The sequence below is a fragment of the Macrobrachium nipponense genome, chromosome 20, assembly GCF_015104395.2.
Source record: "Macrobrachium nipponense isolate FS-2020 chromosome 20, ASM1510439v2, whole genome shotgun sequence".
Taxonomy (NCBI): Eukaryota; Metazoa; Arthropoda; class Malacostraca; order Decapoda; family Palaemonidae; genus Macrobrachium; species Macrobrachium nipponense.
The window spans coordinates 79,795,414-79,817,672 of NC_061089.1; the positions used below are offsets into that span (position 1 = coordinate 79,795,414).

At 45.3% G+C, this 22,259-nt stretch overlaps 1 protein-coding gene across 4 annotated transcripts in view; it reads right to left on the bottom strand.

Moving 5' to 3' along the window:
- Positions 1–22,259, bottom strand: part of LOC135195346 (dmX-like protein 2) — a 572,993-nt gene that overhangs the window by 287,364 nt on the left and 263,370 nt on the right. For all 4 annotated transcript variants that reach the window (XM_064221627.1, XM_064221621.1, XM_064221608.1 and 1 more), the window contains exons 26-28: positions 11,855–11,987; positions 11,391–11,552; positions 10,821–10,967 (exon numbers count right to left, since the gene is read on the bottom strand). In XM_064221627.1, coding sequence (XP_064077697.1) covers positions 10,821–10,967; positions 11,391–11,552; positions 11,855–11,987 — 442 coding nt within the window. The remainder of the gene's footprint in view (positions 1–10,820; positions 10,968–11,390; positions 11,553–11,854; positions 11,988–22,259) is intronic.

Consider the following 22,259-nt stretch of genomic DNA (forward strand, 5'->3'; position numbering starts at 1 on the left):
GGCTTGTTTAATGAAGTACAGGATTTGTTGCCTGATGCCTTTAATAGATAAAGTACCACCTTTTTCTCTCTTAAAGAGAGGACCCGATGAGGATGAGGAGGTCCTAGATAGAAAGGCTCGTAAGGCTGAAACTGGGCAAAGAGATAGATCTTGTGGAAGGGGTAGTACCTTCCATGGTTCCCACCTCATCAAAGGATCTTCATTCTTTGCTATAAAGCTACGTTCCGGAGAAAGTAGCACTTCCCCTGTGGGAAGGAACTGAATATGATCCGGATCTCTGGATAACGCCGACAGTTCTGAAATTCTAGCTCCTGAGGCCAAGCTTAATAAAAATAGGGTTTTTCTTAAGAGCATTATAAACGAGCATGTGTCATTATCAGTTTCTGAAGCCAGCTTTAGAACATCGTTTAAGAACCATGATACTGACGTAGGCCTTACCGAAGGTCTAAGTCTAGCACATGCCTTGGGAATAGAAGAGAAGTAGGAATCTGTCAAGTCTATGTTGAATCCAAATTGAAAAATCTTTTTCAAGGCTGACTTGTTTGTCGTAATTGTGCTAGCTGCTAAGCCTTTTTCAAATAAGGATCTGAAAAAGGTTATAGCTGAATTGATTGTCATGATTCTAATATCTGATTCTTTCAGGAAGGTTGCTAACTTTTTGACAGCAGCATCATACTGTCTCAAAGTTGAATCTCTTTTATCGGATTCTAAGAAGAGAATATTCTGAGGGTCAATATTCGCATCCCTTTTCGCTGCAAACTTCATGAAATCCATAAAGTTAGGGTTTTGAGAATCCCTGAGGAAGCGAACACAGTCTTCGTTTGTACTGACTGGGAGAGCCTGGGATTGGGGATCCGAAGAGGGCGAAGACCCAGCTCCAGAATGAGAGGGTACCAATTGCTCTTCGGCCAGTCTGGGGCTACTAGAGCCACTTGACCCTTGAATGTCCTGAGTTTGTTTAAGACTTTCATGAGAAGATTCACCGGAGGAAAGACATAAATCTTCTCCCAGTTGTTCCAGTTTAGAGCCAGGGCGTCCGTGGCATAGGCCAGAGGGTCCAGGTTGGGGGCCACATAACACGGGAGTTTGTGGTTCGCTTGAGATGCGAAGAGATCCACCTGTAGACCTGGAACTCTCTGAAGAATCCATTGGAACGAACTGTTGTCCAGTGACCATTCCGACTCTAGAGGTACTGATCGGGATAGAGCATCTGCTATGACGTTTCTCACTCCAGCTATATGAGTGGAGGAGAGATGCCAACTGAACTTGTCCGCCAGGGAGAAGATGGCTATCATGACATGATTTAGATGACGTGACTTGGAGCCTCCCCTGTTTACACAATGTACCACCACTGCGCTGTCCAGGACTAGCTTTATGTGGGAGTACTTTGGCGGGCGTAACCTTTTTAGAGTCAAGAACACTGCCATTGCTTCCAGTACGTTTATATGGAACTGACGGAACTGAGGTGACCACGTTCCTTGAACCTTTTTTGAACTGGGAATATCCTCCCCAACCGCTTAATGACGCGTCTGTGTGGATGGTGATCCCTGGTGGAGGAAACTGAAGGGGCACTGACACCGACAAGTTCTTGACTTTCGCCCACGGCCGGAGTCGATTCTTTAGAATCAGAGGGACTGAGGATAATTTGTCCCTGGACCTGACGTTTGCTCGTGAGCGCCAGATTCTGGTTAGGTCTTTCAGTTTGGCTTTCATTAGGATGTTCGTCACTGATGCAAACTGGAGAGAACCCAAGATCCTTTCCTGAGATCTTCTTGATGCCAGTTTGTGACTCAGAAATTGTTTGACTGACTTCGCTATTTCCTTTCTTTTGGATGATGGAATCGACAGAGTATGGGAGGATAGATTCCATTGAATGCCTAGCCACTGAAAGTTTGACTCTGGGGTGAGTCTTGACTTGGTCCTGTTTATCTTGAAGCCTAGATATTCCAGGAACTGAATAACTTTCAGTGTTGCTTTGTTGCATTCCTCGACTGTTGAAGCCCAGATCAACCAATCGTCGAGATACGCTACTACCATAATCCCTTGCGATCTGAGTTGTTGAACTACTACTTCCGCCAGCTTCGTAAACACCCTGGGTGCCACGTTGAGCCCGAAAGGAACTACCTTGAAGGAGAATGTCTGGTCTCCTATCTTGAAGCCCAGATACGGACGGAAGTGTCTTGCAATAGGGATATGATAGTAAGCGTCTGTAAGATCGATAGAGGTGGTGACGGCCCCACGGGGAAGTAAGGTCCGCACCTGCGAGATCGTGAGCATCTTGAACTTGTCGCAGCGAATGGCTAAGTTTAAGCGGGACAAGTCTAAGATTACCCTTCTTTTTTGTGAGCCTTTCTTTGGCACGCTGAACAAGCGTCCTTGAAATTTTAACCTTTTGACTCTCGCTATAGCTCCTTTCTGAAGGAGATCCTCCGCATACTCCGTCAATTCCTTGGAAGGAAGTTGGCGGAAAGGTCTGGATGGGGGTGGGTTCGTTAACCAGCTCCAACCCAGGCCTTTTGACACAATGCTCTGAGCCCACTTGCTGAAGTTCCACCGATGGCGAAAGTGAAACAGCCTCCCTCCTACCTGAAATTCCTCATTGGTTCTGGTAGCCTCCTCGGCCTCCCCTGAAATGTTTTCCCCTATTAAAGGGACCTCCCGATCCTCTCCCACGAAAGGATCGCTTACCTCTGCCCCCCTTACCCGAGCGGTCATACTTCTGTGAAGCTTGACTCTCAAAGGCTTGGTTGTAAGCTGGAGAGAGGGCGTAAGAGGTGGAGGGCTGAGGCTGAGGGGAGATAACGTAAATCGGCTGCGATTGAGCCTTTGAGGTGGAAGGTTGGGCTGTTTGCACCAAGGGAACAGCCGGAACTTGTTGAGAAAAGCGTGGCTGCTTTTTCTGGTAGGGCTGGAAACGTCTAGGTTTCCTTTGACCCTTACCCTTAGCTGGTAGATCCTGTCGTCTCTTGGCCGTAAGACCCCAACGGTCCTTAAGGCTCTGGTTCAACCTCGTAGCCTCTGACTGAACCTCCTTCACCATCGCTTCTGGGAAGAGGTCTGCTCCCCAGATGCTTGACGCAAGTAACCTATTCGGCTCGTGCCGAATAGTTGCTTCTTGTAGGACATGCTTCCTACAGTTCGTCCTAGCAGTGGCAAACTCAAACATATCTGACTGTACCGTTTGAGTCAAGGATTTGGTAAGAAGCTTGAAGAGCGGTTCTGACCCATAGGCCATGGTAGCCACCTCGGTCATAGCCATGGAATTAATAGACCTGGCTAACCGCGATTTGGCGTCGAATTCTGCCTGAATAAGGCTATCTGGAAGCCTAGGTAGCTTCTCACCAAACTGCTCCATAGCACAGTCCGGTTTGAGTTTGCCAGCTGAGAAGGTGTTAGGTAAGTCTTCCCACAATTCTCCGGCTGAAGGAAGTAACGGAGATGTAGGATCTGCTTCCTTCAGTTGAGGCATGGGATCCCCCTTCTGGGCCGCTGGAATGGTAGATGTTGCGATCTTTGTCAGGAAAGGGAGCGGGGTACTCTCATCCATCGTAAAGATCGTGAATGGGCTCTTGAAAGGTTGGATTTTCGTATTGGAACAATCCATTTCCTCTAGACACCTGAGCCATTCTCTCTGAGCCTGGTCACGTGAATAGAGGACTGTCTCCTTTGGTACCTTATCATCCCGAGTCATGGCTGAGGCGGTGAGCCTGGCGTAGCCGATGAACGGAGGCTGAAGGTCTTCCGGGTAGAACTCGAAGTCCTCAATCCTCCGAGTTCCACATTCCGGGATAGAAATGAGTCCGTTCAAGGAAGGGGGCGTATGACGCTACTCTCCAAGGGTTGTTCATTGAGAACGGAGGTAGAGAGTCATACGGGGGAAGCTGGGCTCCACCTGTGCTGAAAGGTGGAGGAGAGGCTAGAGGAGCTTGGCTCAGTCCGGCTATAATGTTGTCTTGAGAGGTAATCCTATCCGACAACCGAGAGATCATTTGCTCCATGCTATTTTTCAGAGACCCAACCAGGTCGCCCACCTGTTGTAACAGCCCAGCATTGGAGTCCAAAGCCGGAGCTGCTGCGGAGGTGGAGGGGTGGCTCTGAACTGGAACCAAGGGTAGCGGAACTGACGACTCCGCTGGAGTGTGAGATCTCTCTCTGGAGGATTTACTCCTCGAGGACTTAGAGCCGGACCCAGAAGCTCTAGATTTCTCTGCTCCGGGATTCCTAGCCGGAGACTTACGAGAAGAGGATGACGCCGAAGCCGTCTTCTTAGACGACGACGACGTCTTCGTCAAGGATTTCACTGCTTGACCCTTGACCTTGGGTCTAACCGAAGCGTCAGGAGAAGTATATAATTCGTTACCCGTAAAGCCTTGGAAGGATGGAGAGGTTGCAGGAGTAGAAGAAGCAGTTGTACCCAAGGGTATCCCTTGGGTGTCCAACTTACCTACCTCGACCAACAGGTCGTCCACACCTACCATAGGTTCTACATTGATATCAAACGTCGCGACTTCCGAGGAGATGTCCTGGCCTTGGTCAGTCAACGAGGCAGCCAGCTGTTGCTGGATGAAAGCGATAGTCGGGGCCGCCTCTACTGGGTCGACGTAGCCTGTCGCCTTGCCTCCGGGGAAGATTAGTACCGCCAACCTCTTCTCCAGGATGTAGGGCATACCCTTGGCGGCGTTCTTCCCGAAACCGCCGACCCAGGCCCGCAGGGTTGCCAGTGCGGTATCCCTCACGGCCGGCGCCTGGAAGAGAGGGTATTGATTAGATTTAAGAATAACTTAAAACTAAAGCTAACTTAAAGCTTAACTTAAAATTATAGGGGCTATAAGACCCCTTGAATTTATCTTAAGTTAGAGTGATTGATGTAAACTTAAGCCCTATAACAGATGAGAACCAGCTACCGGAGATGGAATACTTACCCCGTCTAAGAGCTGGCTCACCAGATCGTAACAAATGGTACACGTTTCATGGTACCAGACCTGGATGTCCCCGTGCGGAGTCGCGCATGGAGCATGGGACCGGCAAACTTCGTGTCCACAAGGGTCCTGAAGAGTGGCGGCGCACCCCGGATGCTCACAGTTGGTGGTCTGTAAGTGAAAAGACACATGAGTATCTTAGAGACTATCACTTACAGGCTAAAGGACAGAATAACTCCGTTGCATGCCGGAGCTCGGAAAAAATTTGGGCATAACCCCTCCCTTAATCGCCTGAATAGGCTATAACCCCGGAGGGATCCGGTGAAACAAGAAGGGAGGGGGAATGGTTTAAGGTACTTAAGATAAACTTAATAGTTTAACATAATAGATCTTAAACCTAAAACTCGAACGTACCGGACTAAGTCCAGTGCGTGGCGGAGTGTGTAACTCAGTGAAACGGAGAGGTTAGAAGGGATCGACTGTATGTTCCGGTCCACCCTGTGGGTAGACTAGCACCTTTCCGCTGGATGCCAGGACTCCGGTGGTAAAGGAGCCCTAGTAAGGTGGGAAAGAGCAAGAGGTCATACAGACTCGGGCTAGTAACGGAGCGACGGGGTAGTAATGGAGGGGGGAAAGGCCAGTCCCCCCCACCTTACCATCCGACTGGACCGAGAAGCCGGAGAGGTCGAGTCCAGTCTGGGTCTGTCCCGTCCCTCTGCCCCCTCCGCCTGGGGGGAGAGAGGGAAGCAGGCTCGGGTAAGTGGAGCGAGCATGGGCAGACCTACCCACCCCCCCCGACCCTATAGAAGAGCGGGAGGGGGGGAAGGTGACTGGACAGGCGTCTGGCTGCCTCGTGATCACGTAGTGACCACGGGGCGATAAGAACAAACAACTAAGCCTAGAAACATAACCAACTGATCAGAGAGATGCTATCGGGAAGCAACCGAGCTGAAGAGCGGTAACATATAGGCCCAATGGGCCATGACCTAGGCTAAGCAAGCCAGACGCCTAACTAACCTAACAAATATCACATAAATAATATAAATGAATAATAAATGAAAGAAAGAAAACAATATAGTAGGAGAAAAAATCCAGGAGTGTACGACTAACCCGAAGGCAAGTCTACCACTCAAAGCTAGCCGAGGCCGATACTAAGAGCCGTGGCTAGGGTCTGGATGGAAGAGCCTACATAAGGTAAAAGACATGCATGCATGACAAAACCGTGTAGACCGTACCCTAACAAAGCGGATAAATAAAATAGAGCGTACATAAGCAAGGGGATGTTCTGGGTATGGGCGACCCAGAACGAACCCACCACGAGGCAGAACCATGCTGCCATGCTTCCGACCTAGAGTTCGCATTTATACCTAAAAAACGGCAAATACGTGCTCAGGGCCGGAAAAAACCAATTAGCAATAAACACTGAGTACTTAACTTAGCTGCTGCGATGGCTGCACGCTCCATGGTAATAAAATCCAAAGGAAAGGGCACAAAAAACACAGAGAAGAAAAAGGCACGTGTGTATCGTATGCGCTAACTGAAAAGGATGGCCACCAGAGGCGCAGCAGTCGGCAGCATGGGATGGAGTAGTAGTAGTAGGTGCTGCCCACTCTGTGGGTCGGCTCTCCTCTTGGGGGATTTTGTAGTGGGAGAATTCTGTTGGCATTTGGCTCGTGGTAGTGGTCTCACTCGCCATAGTGTTCATACCGACACTCTCTGGGAGAGTGAGCGAGTCAGTTATACTGACCTTTTTCTTTATTTATTTATTCTCTGGTATGTGTTAGTACATTTACCCTAGAAATAATAGATTAAAGGATATTTCGCGCAGCGACACGAGCTGAGCCCAGAAATCTAGTTTAAAAAATTTTACAGCATGGCTGATGGGTGTCATTGTGTACTTCATTTTTGTTCTGTAACATGGTTTCATTTCAATCCTTTATATTAACCCTTAATGGAGCGATGCCCTCTGAGAGTAACAATAACAGGTTTTGAATGGTGGACGGATTACCTCCTGAAGAGGATCAATATTAAGCGCCATTGATTTGGAGAAATCGGGTGGAAAAGAGGTTCCATTACTTCAATAGCCCATAAATTTACTCTAACAGCAACTTTTATACTGGCTTAGTTCACTGGTTCTAAGCATCTCGCGAGTCAGTTGTGTACTTGACTTCAAGGGGGTATGTAATATCTCTCTCTCTCTCTCTCTCTCTCTCTCTCTCTCTCTCTCTCTCTCTCTCTCTCTCATGCTGTCTTTTTATATACATACTATTGCTCATAAATATACCTAGGTTGCTGTAGATTTTAGTTCTTATCTTTTGTAATAATATGTCAGTTATAATTGAAATTTAAAAAAGAAAAGTACCAATAAATATTAGAAAAAACGTGTATAATCCAAATCAGTTACTACTGCATCTTCGACCTCAGTAAATTTATGTAAATATCTTACAACAAATATACTCAGAATCTGTTAATGATTTTATTTCTTATCTGTTATGATACTGTGTGAGCTGTAATTATAAATTTACAAAATAAAATAAGATTAATTATTAGAAATAATATGTATAACTTGGTAAAATTTACGATTGAAAATTGAAAAAGAAACCCACAAATTCAATTTGTAACTTGTTTACTTCTAAGTATTTACATTTAGTTTTACTCCACACTAGAGTACTTTCAGGCCCTTCTGTGGCCCATTCTCAAGAGATGTTGGGATGTTAGCCTGGGTCAAGGCCCAGCAGTCTTCTGGAACTTCTTCTCGTTGTGCTGTCATTTATGCGATGGCTGTTCTGGTTTTCTTGAGAGTTGCCAATCCCCTCTTGTCGCTCTGATATCCTGAGCTGATGGTCAATGGGATTCACACTTGTGGTAAGGGTGTGGTCACCGTAAGTCTGTTGGGCAGGAAACCTAATCTCCAGGTCAGCAGGGTCAATCTTAGCTTCTTTTAATATCAAAGCTCGGCTTATGGGATCTTCTGAGGTAAAACCTTTGTTTCCTTCAATTACTTTGATCTCTCTGATAAGCGCACCTTCTACTACCCTCCTGTGACTAATTTTGTTGCTTTTGTATATAAGCCTACTGTTTTTGAAATCCATCCTATGGTCATTTTCCCAACAATGTCTAGCTATAGCACTCCCCTGAGAGTTAAGCTGTACTGCCCTTCTATGTTCTTGGACTCTAGTCCTTATTCCCCTACCTGATTCCCCCACATATCTGTCTCCACAATTATTGCAATTGATTATGTATACCCCCGCTACATCATCTGTATTACTGTCTTCTCCTTCCAATTTATTTTTACATACTTTGTTTTTTAAGGTATTATCAAAGGTATATACAAATTTATATTGACTTTCTTTCATTTTTGACGTGATTTGTTTCATTTTAGGCATAAAAGGGAGGGCAACTATTTTCTTGTTTTCTTTATTCCATGTACTCTCTACATTCGCTCTGTAAAATATTTTTCTAGCTTTGGTGAGTGCCCTTTTTCTGAACCATTCCAGGTATGCTAATGCATCGAAGCTTTTATCGATGTAATTTATTTCTTGCTCTATCTTGCAAGGGTCACACGTTCTCATTGCCCTAAGAAATAAACCTGTTAGAACCCCTATTTTTATATCATGACTATGAAAAGAGAAGAAATGAATATATGAGTTTGTATGTGTGGGCTTTCTATATGTGCTGAATTCATATCCTGTTTCTTTTCTTTCTATGAGTATGTCTAAAAAGGGCAGTTTATTATTGTTACTTTTCTCTAAAGTGAACTGGATATTGTTATCAAACTTATTGAGCTCATCTAGAAAAGTTTCTATTTTATTTCCATCCCCTTGCAGAATAGCAAAACATCATCCACGTATCTCCACCATCCTTGCAGTTTTAAGTTAGGGACATTCACATTAGGAACTAGATTAGTTTCGAAATATTCCATATAGATGTTAGCGAGTATAGGTGATAATGAGGACCCCATAGCTACTCCATATTTCTGTTTGTAAAACATGTCCCTCAAACGTGAAATATGTATCACTGACACACAATTTGATCAACTCAAGGAAGACGCCTATTTCGATGTTTGGATTGAAAATACCCTCATTATGTTTAGTCTGTAGGAATTCTAATACTTTATCTAAGGGGACATTGGTGAATAATGCTACTACATCAAAACTAACCATGTGTCCCTTTATATTCTTTTTCTTAACTTTGTCTATGAAATCTACTGAATGTTTAATATGGGATTCTGAAAATATACCTAAGTATATTCCTAGTTCTCCAGCTAACCACACAGCTAAGTTTTTGTTAGGAGATTTCCTACTAGAAACAATAGGGCGTAGAGGCAGCCCTCCTTGTGTATTTTGGGGCTGCCATATATATATGCAAGCTCAGGTAATTTACTTGAGAATAATTTAGTGCATAGCATGTCCTTCCCATACCTAGTCTACTGATTATTTTTTTTCACATTCTGATTAAAGGTATTCTGAAGCTTTTTGGATTGTTGGAGGATTCTCTATTTTAGCATAAGTAGTTTCATCATCTAGTAGCCTGTACATTTTAACCCTATATTCTGAGCTATTCATGATGACAATACTACCCCCTTTGTCAGCTTTCATAATTCTAATATCTTTGTAGCTTTTTAATCCCTTCAGAGCGATACTAAATCTCCTTGGCAAGATATCTCCAAGTTTGCTTTCATTACTCCCTATCATCACTCCTCTGAGAAAAGGAGCTAAATCATTGTGATGTTCAACATTAAGGTAGTTAATCTTGCTGTTGAATTCTATGTTAATATTGTTTGTAGTCCCTGCACAAAAATTTAATCCTAGCCCTAGTGCTGCTGTTTCATCCTAGTCAATAATCTACTTGAGATATTCTTTATATTATCCATATTGCTAAATTTTATCCAAACCGAATTACTAAATAAACTCTCAAACTTATTTTTAATGTTGACCATGTTACGATTTGTATCAAAGTTTACTCTACTGTTGACCTGCCCAACAACTTTTTTGTACCACTCACCCCTTATGGTCTCTTGAAGTGTGTTTTGTGTACTCCTTACACCAGCAAATGCAGCTTCTTTCTTCTCCCTAAGCTCTTGCAACTGATCCTTGATGTATCCTTCTTGAAAACTGCTGAATGCTTCTCCACTCCAGGGTCTTCTTCCAATCCTGCCATATGTTTTTGGACACACTTTGTTCTTCAAACATTCACTTATAAACCAGATCTTGTTTTTCATGGCTTTGGCTTTGTAAAGTTGTGTTTCATATCTTCTTGCATAATGAACAGCTTGGGTTCCAGCGACTTCATACAGTTGTTGAAATGTACTTCTGTTGTAATGTTGCTGTGGGTACATGATGAACCAAACAAAAACTTCTTTCAGTTTTCTTCTGAAGATTGAAAAAGAAACCCACAAATTCAATTTGTAACTTGTTTACTTCTAAGTATTTACATTTAGTTTTACTCCACACTCGAGTACTTTCAGGCCCTTCTGTGGCCCATTCTCAAGAGATGTTGGGATGTTAGCCATGGGTCCAAGGGCCCCAGCAGTCTTCTGGAACTTCTTCTCGTTGTGCTGTCATTTATGCGATGGCTGTTCTGGTTTTACGATAGTAAAAGAGGACCCACAAGGGGTTGTAAAAAGTCATTTTCAACTTCTCGTGGAAGGTAGGGAGAATCTTTAAGAATTTTTTCTTACACCTTGAGCATTTGCACATCTTCCTCTTTCCATTTATGTATTTTTTTCTTAAATTGGCCAACCTCAAAGTTTCCCCCGTCTGGGGCGCTGCATAGAATATTGACTTTTTAGTCTGGCTCTTATAATAAAGGTAAGAATCAACTGGAAAATTCAAATGTTTGGGCTCAAAGATGCACAATTAAGAACATGGAAAGAAAGATAAAAAATAGTTTCATTCTTACCTGACGTGGACCAAAAAAGGCAATGCTTTTAACTTCATGTGTAAGGGACTTCCGTCGTGAACCACCCACATCAACTTCATCATCGTCTAACATTAAGTCATCATCTTCAACAGACATAGCAGGAGCTCCAAACAGTTCAGCATAAGTCTGTAATGTCAAATGAATGTTCTAAATATTGCCACAGAGAATACTAAAGGCATTCATGCAAACTAACTATTCTTTAGCTTTGTTAGGAATACTACACTGACTCTTCATAAATCAGCATGCTACATGGGGTTAATGCAAAGATATTACTACAACCTTGTTATAAGATATTATAAGGAAGTCTTATTTGTTGTGACTGGGCATATTATAAATAAAGTGCGAGAGGAAAATGGCACTACCCTACATATTTCACTGCATTTACATACTTGGTTATCCTATGTACATCCTAGGAACATGGAAATACATGTCATGGGTTTTAAAACTACTACACCAGAAGGGATGTTCAGCATCTTTCAGAAACACACACTGCAAAGCTCAAATTGTTTCATGAGGATTTAGTACATTGGTCTCTTGCAAAAAACTTACTTCCTCTTTATTGTCTGTCTTTTTTGTTTGATGGGTCTGTGTGTCTTTGTCAGCCTCAAGTAAGAGCCACAAAGGAAGGGGAGGTATGGAGGTTACTTCAATATAGTCTAGAGTTAGTTCTTCTGGTAATAAAGTTGGAGATCCTCGTCCATCTCTGCTACACTGAAAAGACAAGTCAATAAAGCTCTAAATATTTATAAATACATAAGATTAAATGGCTTAAAGCAAGTCTTAATTAAAATCTAGGGCTATTTTATGTTTTATATTCAGCTCAAAAAACCACTGCACAATATGCTGACACTCCCTTTAATACTTCACACCTTATCTAATACCTATCTTTCCCCAAAAGATTGTACAATTAAGCCTTATAATGGAAACTCTATAGTCCAATACAATAGTTACCTCTACCAGGCAAGAAAAGAATCTACTTGAATAACAATGGCAAAGAAATATGAAACACCTACGGATCCTCCTTGATTCCCAGACATAGACAGAGTTCGAGATCGAGACCAACTACGTGTGCGATTATCATCACCATCAGAAACGCTGGTACGATTTACAACATCAACACTGCGTTGACCAAGCTGTGATAAACATCTGTCAAGAAGAATTAATAAATATATTTCATTGGAAATATTAGCTAACAATGAAGTGTTTTCAATTATATTCATCAGAAATTATTTCCAGGTGTACGACGCATGTTCCAGGGTTACGATGCTTCAGCGCCGGTCTGACAGAAGAAATATCATTCCAATAAGGCAAAATGACAATTTGTCGAAAATTGCATTTTTCCTAACTATACAAACCTGAGGTCCTTTAACAATAGGAAGTAGCTAGCGGCAGCTGGAACGGTCGTAAGCTTCGAACAAGGGGAGAACGGTAGTTAACTGCTTGTCCGACAGTCGCGCGGCAGGTAAACAAATCACTTTTGCTTTTGGCCCATGCAAAATACGCAGAGTGAGGGGTGGCATGAGGAGGGACTATATGTAAAGGACCTCAGGTTTGTATAGTTAGGAAAAATGCAATTTTCGACAAATTGTCATTTGTTCCGATACGTAATACAAACCATCGGTCCTTTAACAATAGGAAGACTCACTTCTTGGTGGGAGGAATCTGAGTCTTTTGATGAACAGACTGGTGTTCGTCCATCCCTGGAATGCCTCCCTGGTCGTAAGAGCGAGGGAGGGATCCAAGCCTCTGTCCGATTGATCGGGGTGTGCACCGCAGGATCAATGGTCAGACCTCTGGGCCGAGTACTAAGAGAGAGGCAAGCGTATCTCTTCGTACCAGCAAGCAAGAACTTGTTCCTGTTTGCAAGAGGCAACATAAAGTATGGGTTGTCTCAAGCTGGCATCCACTTCCTCCCCCTTGTTGGAGGAAGTGGTGGATATACGCTCCTATCCCTAGTGAAAGGGATAGGATGGGGCTCTGTTGAGTAGCTCACCTGCATCTTGTCCTTATCCAGCAGGGTGCCGACCGTGTCCCTCTAACCACAGGTAGAGGGGAAGAAAAAGATGGGAAGAGGAGCCAGTCACACTCTCATTCACTCATCCATTCTTACGGTCACACCAGGACTCGATGCTGTTCAGCCTGCGAGGGTCTGGGTTCGCTACACAACGTGTTGAGCAGCCACCACGGGTCCCAAGGAAAAAGATCCAAGGACCTGTGGGCAATATCCCGAAGGTAGAAGGAAGGGCATGTGGTCTGGTTGGACCAGACCCCTGCCTTCAGTACCTGCGCCACGGAGAAGTTCTTGCGGACAAGGCAGCATCTCCTTCGCATCGAAGGCGGTGAAGTCCATTAGGGAGGGGATTGTGAACGACTCGAACCAATCGTCAGGGACCGAAGGGTTCTGAGTCTTCGCTACGAAGTTCGGTACGAAATCGAGCGTCACGGATCCCCATCCCCTGGATGCTTGACTTCGCAGGAGAAGTCATGCAGTTCCTCAGAGGAAAAGAAGGAAATAGTCGCATGACCTATCCCTCTTCTCTACTTCGGTGATGTCCAGTACCCATACTGGTCTGTCCGTTTGCCACGAAGTCTCTCGCATCCTCCTATCCCCATGCAGCGAAGTTCTCGGTAGTGGATAGGACACCGACACTCCATGGTGGGTGTCAATGGTATGGGTACTGTGACAAGCTATTAAAACGAAGTAATGGTTGCTTTGTAACAACCGAACTAAGTCAACAGCGTAGTTCGTAACTGACTCGGGCGCTCTGACAGCTGCCGACTGACTGCGTTCGGTAGGAGGCAAGTTGTCAAAGCATCCGAGTAAGTCACGTGACCTTCGCCTTTAAAGGGTTATGCCGAGAGACCAAACAAATAATGTATTTGTTTGTCACCAATGCCGGACAGCGAGGTGATGATTCTCTTAAGGCATGTGCCCAACAGGCGAAAGTCAATTGCCTTCTAGAGACCGAGGTCCCTGAAGGTAAAACATCTCATGGTTGTTGAATCTCAGCTAAGGAGAAACAACACTATGTACAGTTGAAGACGAAGGTAGATATTGAATGCAACCTACGTCTTCACAGATGAATCGAGAGAGGATTTCTCAAGATTCATAACCTGTGCTTACAAATGACTGAAAACGCTAACCGCTATTTCATTGCTGTCCGGTGAGAAGTCGTAGTTGCAATGAAAGCGGGGCGTTCTTCAGTAATGAAAACACAGGGGAAAGCCGCCTGAAGAACTGCTTCTCATGGGCTGAACATTTGGAAGTAGAGCTGTCAGGTCGGAGAGTAGGCGATGTCTTCTGACACATCTCGTAATTCGGGTTGAACAATGAACAATTGTACACCTACGAATACGAGATATTTTGAAGACAAACTCAGATGTCTGCAAAATCATTCGCATTATCGCAGTGCGATGCAGCGGGAGACTTGTACAGACTTCTGTTACCGTGCGGTAAACAGAAAGATGAAAGAGTCCAAGAGATATCTCTGTTGAAAATTCTCGCAATGTCGAAGGCGATGGAATCTAGCGTCACAGCAGTAGATGGTCCTTCATTATTGCGAGAATCCCCGTTAATCAGAGACCTAAGTCCATGATTGTTGGGCAGAGATACGGTTCGGTAGTCAATCAAAGCAGGGGAGAGAGAGACATACATGACCGTGAATCTCGGAGGCCCAGCTGATACTGAGCTGCTATCAGCAGTGTTGCCATCAAAACTTTTCAGTTCCCGCTGGCCAGAGCCCTAAAACCCGCTAGATTTGGACTTGAAAACGCGATTTTTACAGGATATACTTTACAGCTACAAAAAAGGGTCAACGCTAAACTATAAGTATCTTGTGTAAAATTATATCGTCTAATACATCTACATCTCTCTCTCTCTCTCTCTCTCTCTCCATATATATATATATATACTATATATATATATATATATATATATATATATATATATATATATATATATATATAATGCACATGATTATTAACATTGTATGTTAAAAAGGATGAAAATAAGTTTTAGATTGGTTATGTGGAATTCAACACTAAATGCACAGACAGACAAATCCAATGTTTACCTTTGTCAATATGTCAAAAAAACAGCAGATCTTCATGGCCATCGAATGATTCTGGCTCCTCCTCCTCCCCTTCCGTCCCGTGAACTGCTGCTGCTGCTGCTTTTGATGTTCTGATGTATGTCTCTTTAGTTCCAATCATATTCAAAACATTTGGCGGCACATCATAATTAAAGCAGGTTTTCCCATGTCTTTTTAGCCCTGAACGGATCCCAAGAATAGCATTCATCATTTTTGTCTGCATTCTATTTCTTATCTTATTTTTCACAAGATTCATCTGGCTAAAAATTCTCTCAACCTCTGCGTTTGAATGGGGTAGCACCAAGACGGATATTGCAAATCTTCCCAATTCCTTAAATGGATTATTATTAGATGAATCTCTATACTGAAAAACTTCATTCCAAAACTTAACAGTTTGACCAACTTCTTTCCATTTAATAAAAGTTAGGTCCTTCCACTGGTTATCAATAATCGTAATTTCTGCAGGGGAAACTTTTAATAGCTCCATCAATGGAATGAGAGAATCTTTGACAACACTAAGAGAATTTTTAACTGATAGCAACGACATGTGCTGAAGAATCTTAACATTATCTGGTAACCGCTGACGAATCTCTTTTATAAGTATGGTAATGAACTTAATGCATCGTGCTCTCATATTTTTTTCTAAAACGTCAGAGAATCCTTTTTGTTGCAGACTTTCAATTTCTTTCTCAAACTGATAACCAAGGTATGGCTTGGGGTCTAGAAACTCGCTAATGTTACCTTCCAGAGGGTCAACTTTTGCAGTAGGTATCACAACTTTGTTCACTAAAGATTTTAAAACCATCACAAGATCATCATGAAGTTTTGTCGGATCAGATTCGTTTGATTCAAACGATTTGTTAACTCTCTGGATGTCTTTCAATACTGGTAATAGAAACTTAAGGAAAGCAAGATTCTGACCATCATTGTACATTTCATAAAGCATCTGCGCCATAAAACATCTTTCCTTATTACGTACAATGTCAAAGTGGGTTTTAAGCTCTAACCACTGATCATGGATTCTCTCTACAGCTGTTGCAATAGAAAGCCATCTGGTTTGGCATGATTGTACAATTTTTAATGGATCATGATTTTCATTGATTAGATTATAAATCTTCTGGTATGCTGTCTGACGTAATGGTGATCGAGAAAACCAGTTATAGGTTTCACTAATAATATAATCCAAATTTCTTGGAAGAACCTCAGCTGCAGCAGCAGAGACGGCCAGTTGTAGAGAGTGACATACACAACGAATCAAAACAAGATTAGGGACTCTACCTTCAACTGTTCATAGACGCCATTATTCACACCTACCATAACACTGGCATTGTCTGTTCCAAGGCCTTTCAAGTTTTTGATATTCAGTCCAAAATCATACAAAGTCTCTTTCAAGGCAGCCACAATTCCACTTGCATTGCATTCTTCTAATTTTGTTAAACTTAGAAAAGTAGACACTATCTGGCCTCTCATTTCGTCATAGAAAATTATTGCTATTCCAAGATATTTGTTAACGCTGATATCTGTTGATTCATCTATCAGTAAACTAAAAGGACTATCACCAACCGAATTCTTCAAGTCACTCTTGAAATGAGGATACAAAACATTCTTTAGTATAGCACTACACTTGGATCTCTTGATCTTTGTCATCGATGCTATTTTGCTATCACTGAAGCATGCCTTGCATAAATCATTCAAGTGATCGCAAGTTGATACTGAGGTATGTTCTGCAATAAAACAATGCTATACGCCCTTCTGCAATCTGAGTTTCACTTGATTTTGTCAAAGGCTGAAATGGTATTGTAAGCTGTCTTGCGTTGGATGAATCAGCATTTGCCCTGTGTTTTTTTGTTTTCCCGTGAGCTTTCAAATCACATAACTTAGGCGCAAGAACACACTGACAAAATTTACAACTAGGTACACTTTCACCACTTCCCTTCTTTTTTTCAGTTAACCAATGTTTTAATTCTTCATCTTGAAGCCACTCCCTTCGGAATTTCTGTGTATACTGCGTCTTGGGCATTTTGAATCTAGATTCAATATGCGATCGTCTATCTCAATTAACAAAGGTCAACGACTGACTTGCGCGAGTCCGATCACACTCTATGAAGTCTACAACTGAATGAAATGAACTAATGTTTGGCAGCGATGGAAATCATGGTTCAATATTATCTTGTTTTTCAATTTCTGTCTCAGTAGCAAACACGTGATTTGCTCTAGGGGCAGATTACTGTCTCCTCCTTCCAATCAGGAAAAACACAGGAGTTGTCACCACAGGCAAAACTAAGTCTTAATGAAGGATATATAAAGACCAAATCTGAGTGCATCCCTTAATTCATATGCTCTGGACTTGGGTAGAAAGACGACCTCCCATTTGAAGCGATGCCAATTCTTCCAAATTCCACACACACGTCTCAATTAAAAGTGGTGAAATATCATAGATGTGGCACAAATGTCGCCATGCCCGGCAGGTCACCGTTTATAGGATTAATGACTTTGGTTGTAGCACCCACAAGGGAATTTCCTCCTCGAAAGTCAAATGCGGACGTCCTAAAGTCAAACCAATTTACGAGCGGACTCCGAGCCATTTGCGACAGATCCCTCTTTGACCATTTTAATCCACAACCTGGCTTGACCTCTTTTAATGGCGCATGGCAGACTAAGATAAAAGAGAAAGGGTAGTTTAATTCCCTCGCTAACCCAGATTGAATGGTCAAAGTATATAATCCTTTAATTTGGTACTGTCCCTCTAAATTGTTTTCTTCATTTTTGTTTTGTAAACCAATTTCATGCAGCACTTTACGAAATGATATAGTTGGTAACTTTGTGGCAACTGTTAGTACTTGCACTGCAAGTTTCAAGTATCGAAAATTCTAAAAAAAATTATTTTTTAGTGAATCAGATTGGAATAAAATGATTTATGAAATAAAACCTATTAAAAAGGAAAAAAAAAAATCCAGAAAACCGCTAAACATTTTCAAACACGGCTAACTTTCCCGCTAGCCGCTAAACCCACTTTCTTCCCGCGAGACTGAAGCAAAAAGATCCAGATCTAGCGGGAAAACCGCTAAAATGGCAACACTAGCTATCAGGCAGTTCAATACGCAGTAGTTGAGCCTGAGCTCTCGCTGACTCGTCATCCTGAGTTGCCAGGTAATCCATTATTCCACGAAGGAATGCGTTCGGCTAGAACTACCGAGCATAAAAGATATGCTCGAGCAATTATATTTAGGCGAAACGAATTTCGGTAAATATAAAAGTTGAAATGGTGTTGTCGTGACAAAACCATAAGTATATAAAATTGAAACTGAAAACTCCTGGGAGGTTGCAGGCAACCCCGAGTTGCAGTTCAATTAGAATACTTCTCTTATAAGTCGCAATCCGTAGATTAACTAGGATATGCGCCTACCCCTCGGACAATTCAACTGCTTAGTAGAATCATGTCGCGAGGTTAATATACGTAGTATATTTGTAGGATTCTGAACAACGATCTCCATCCTAAATTCTTTCCTTCAAGAAAACAAAATAAGGATTGGAGATCGACCACCTTCATTCTCTATCAAAGAGAGTGAAGGAGAAGTCTTCCTCGAAGGAAAGCTTCAATGGTGAACAGAATACTAAGACGATAGTTCAAGCCAAACTGGATATTCCCGTCCGATCTCCTCTATTCCAGGTTGGTCGCCTACTGTGAGATAGTTTCTTTCAGCAGCAGTCTTCTTCCCAATGCTAGAAATTCCAGGAATTCGAGCATAGGCGAGGTTCCCGATTATCGTGTAACATATCGGGGATTCTCGTCTCGCTCACTTTGGACCGTGGTCTCGACCTAAGTGTTTGGAGATCGTAAAAAACTCGAACACTCTGAATGCGCTAGAAATTCCGTAGAAATTCTAAGCAGTCTGCGAAACCCCCACCGGAATTCGTCAAACGATATCGGCTGGTGGTCCTCTCGATTCCCGTAAGAAATCGAGAATGGGGCAGGATTCCTCCTCAACGACCGGGGCTTACGTCAGGTAGGACCCGAAGGTCCCCCAGGTAGCGCAGTCCTGAACGTGGGATCCTACAGAGAAATCTCTGTAGGATCCCTCCTCTTTCCCTCGTAGCCGTAAGGAGAGAGGGAATGGGGGAGGAATTGGATACTCGCTCGCCTTCCCAGTGGAACTAGCAGTTGGAGAAGAGTAGGAACAGCCATCGCCTTGCGGCGATGGCCTCTCAGAGTCTGGGAAAACGAATCGTCAGGAGAAAACGTTTTCCCGCGGAGGGTTAAGAACTCTCACTGTAGGTAAGGGTCTGCCGCCACTGTGAACGTCGTCTGGGTGGGGCTGATCGACACCTGACAGGAGAGAGCCGATACCGTCCTCCGACTCATTCCAGTCCTCGTCGAGGTCGAAACCTCTCAGGAGGACGAAGGAGTATTTAAATACGGTGTCCGAAGACACATAGAAACGCCGCTGTAGCAGTAGAGGAGGTGGAAGTAGCTTGATCGACGGCCAGCAACTGAGAGAGCCTTCTTGTCCGGAGACGAGAGACTCTGGTTCGAGACAGAATCGGCAAGCTCCGATCGCGGCAGACCCACCGTCGGTTTGGTTCCCTCTCGGGCCCCAAAACGACTCGAGCAGAGACGTGGGCTCTGCTGGTGGGAGCGGCAATCCTTCCGCAAGGTCTTTATGCTGACGAATCAGCTTAATGACTTCTGCAACTTCCTCTGTATCTCGGGAGTAACCGCGTCTTGCGGAGTAGGACCGTCCAGTCCCTCCAACAAGAACAGATCCCGAGATACTCCTCCTTTAGAAGGAGGAACAGCGGCAGGCCCCTGACGGTCGCCTCCAGCTACTTGCGCGTATGTCCTGGTCGGTCCTAGACCCGTGCCTGGTCCATACGGCGTCATAGCGGGATCGCGAGCGGCGCACCTCTCGCGATCAGTCGTAGGTACCTCGCTCCTCCCGGTGTAGCCCGAGGAGGTTGAAGGTACAGGAGAGGCAGACCTGACGCTCCCCCCTAGCTCGCTGGCAGGACCAGCGTGCTTGGAGTGCTGCTGCTGATCGTCAACCCGCGGTGGCGATCGAGCAGCAGGCCTAGCCTTGCCGCTCGCCTGGGGTGAGAGGCTCGGCTGAGACGTTGACGCTGATCTCTAGCGTCAGGCGAGCTGTTGCTGGTTACCGTCTCCGCCCGGTCCCTATGGGAGCGGCGGTCAGGTGACCTGCTAGGCTCTTTGTCGCGGCGAGACCGGCCAGCGTCCTCTCGGCGTGTCGAGCCGCTGGTACCAGCCGTGGCTGGTACCGACGGCCGCGGGGACCCCTTCCTCGCCTCAACCCGTGGCTGGTCAGCGACCGTCACGTCAACCCGAGCAGCCAGTTGGTCGCTGCGAGAGCGTCCACTGGCCTGGCGAGAGTTGTGTGTATGACTCTCGCCAGTCTTCTGCTCCGCGCCGCGGTCTTGACGGCGAGCGAGCTCGGGCGTCAAAACTTTGGCTGGACGGTCTCCACCCGTGGAAGAGCGTTCCACTCGGTACTTCTCGCGAACGAGAAGCGGCCGAGACGGAACCTGATTTAGCGGCAGGACCGCTAACACCAGGTGAGGACGTACCAGCCGAGGCTGGTACACCTCTGGTCCCCGTCGTCTTCTTCTTTGCAGAGGAAGAGACGGGCCCCGTTCCCGAAGGAACAGGAGGACCAGCAGAAGAGCTCCCCGACTCGCCTGAGCGAGACGGGCCCTAGAAGATCCCGAAGGAGTCTTCTTAGGGGGGAAAACCCGGGTTACCAGCTGGTCGCTGCAAGAGCGGCCGCTGGCCTGGCAAGAGTCACCCGAGCGTCTCTCACCAGCCTTCTGCTCCGTGCCGCGTCTTGGCGCCGAGCGAACTCTGGCGCCGAAACTTGGCTGCACGGTCTCCCGAGGGAGAACGTACACTCGGGATCTCTCGCGAACGAGAGACCGAGCCGGAACCTGGCGTAGCGGCATCGCCGCTAGCACCAGGCGAGGAAGTACCAGAGTTAACCGATACTCCTCTGGTCCCCGTCTATCTCTTCCTTACGGAAGGGGAGACGGGCCCCGCTCCCGAAGGAGCAGGAGGACCAGCAGAAGGACCCCCCGTCCCACCGGGGTGGGACGAGCCCTTAGAAGTTCCCGAAGGAGACTTCTTAGGGGGGAAGGCAGCCTTCTTCTTCTTCAGCTTATGGGCCTTAGAAGTCGAAGGGGAAGAGGCAGCAGCAGACGATGAAGACGAAGATGACAGCTTCCTCTTCTCCTCTTCCTCGTCAGCTCACGCAGGACAGTCGTCAGGTCCTCCATCCAGGCCGGAGCCGGGGCTATTGCCGAAGCAACACGGCCCGACTGCACCTGTCCGGAAGGACCTGGGACTGGGGAAGACACACCGTGGGCAGGACCAGCATGGACAGGCTCAGAAACCAGGAGCGACAGGAACAGCAACCAGCTCAGGAGCGGCAGGAACAGCGGCAGCGGTAGACCCAGAACCCGGACCAGCCAAGCCAACAGCGGGATCACATCAGCGGCAGGTACGGCAGGCCCAGCGATCGCCTCGTAGAATCATCGGCAGCCAGCGGAACCTGGGTACTGGCGGCCGGTCCAGGGGCGAGCTGCTGGAACAGCGGAAGTCTGGGGCAGGCAACACGAAGAAAACAGGCGGCGGCGGCCCTAGTAGCGGCAGACGGCGTCACCGACACAGCATGGGGAGTGTAGACCAGGAGGGGGGGAGCAGCATAAGCGGCCGTGGTAGTAGTGGAGACCGCCCCAGACCTCGCTAGACGCTGCAGCAGCCCGTGGATGCTAGGCACGCCCTGCCGCCGCGGTGGTCCATACCTGTCCAAGGTCGTCTCCCACGGATGTAGCACCTGCGGTAACATAGATAGATTAGTAAGAGGGGTTCCCTCACGCACGGGGGGAAGACATGCCCCACCCCGAACGCAAGGAAGACCCCAAATATAAAATACAACGAAGAAGCTGAGCGGGGGGCAGGAAGGAAGACGAAGAATCGGATACCAAGGGAGTCGCGGGAGAGCTTTCCGACGACTCCCTGGCAGACCTTCGCTTCCCCTACCCCCGCACAGCAGTGAAAAGTAATATGAAAATGAAACAGAATACTGCCCTTGCGATTCACTTCATAGAACTTAAAGGGGAAAAGATCAATTCCCGGGTAAGAACGGAAACTTGATCCAAATAATATGATGCTATCATAAAATATATATGAAAATGAAACAGAATACTGCACGATTTCACTTTCACATAAAAACGTAAGGATCAATTCCCGGGTAAGAACGAAAATTGATCCAAATTAAATTCATGCAAATAAATAAATGAAAATGAAAGAATATTGCAA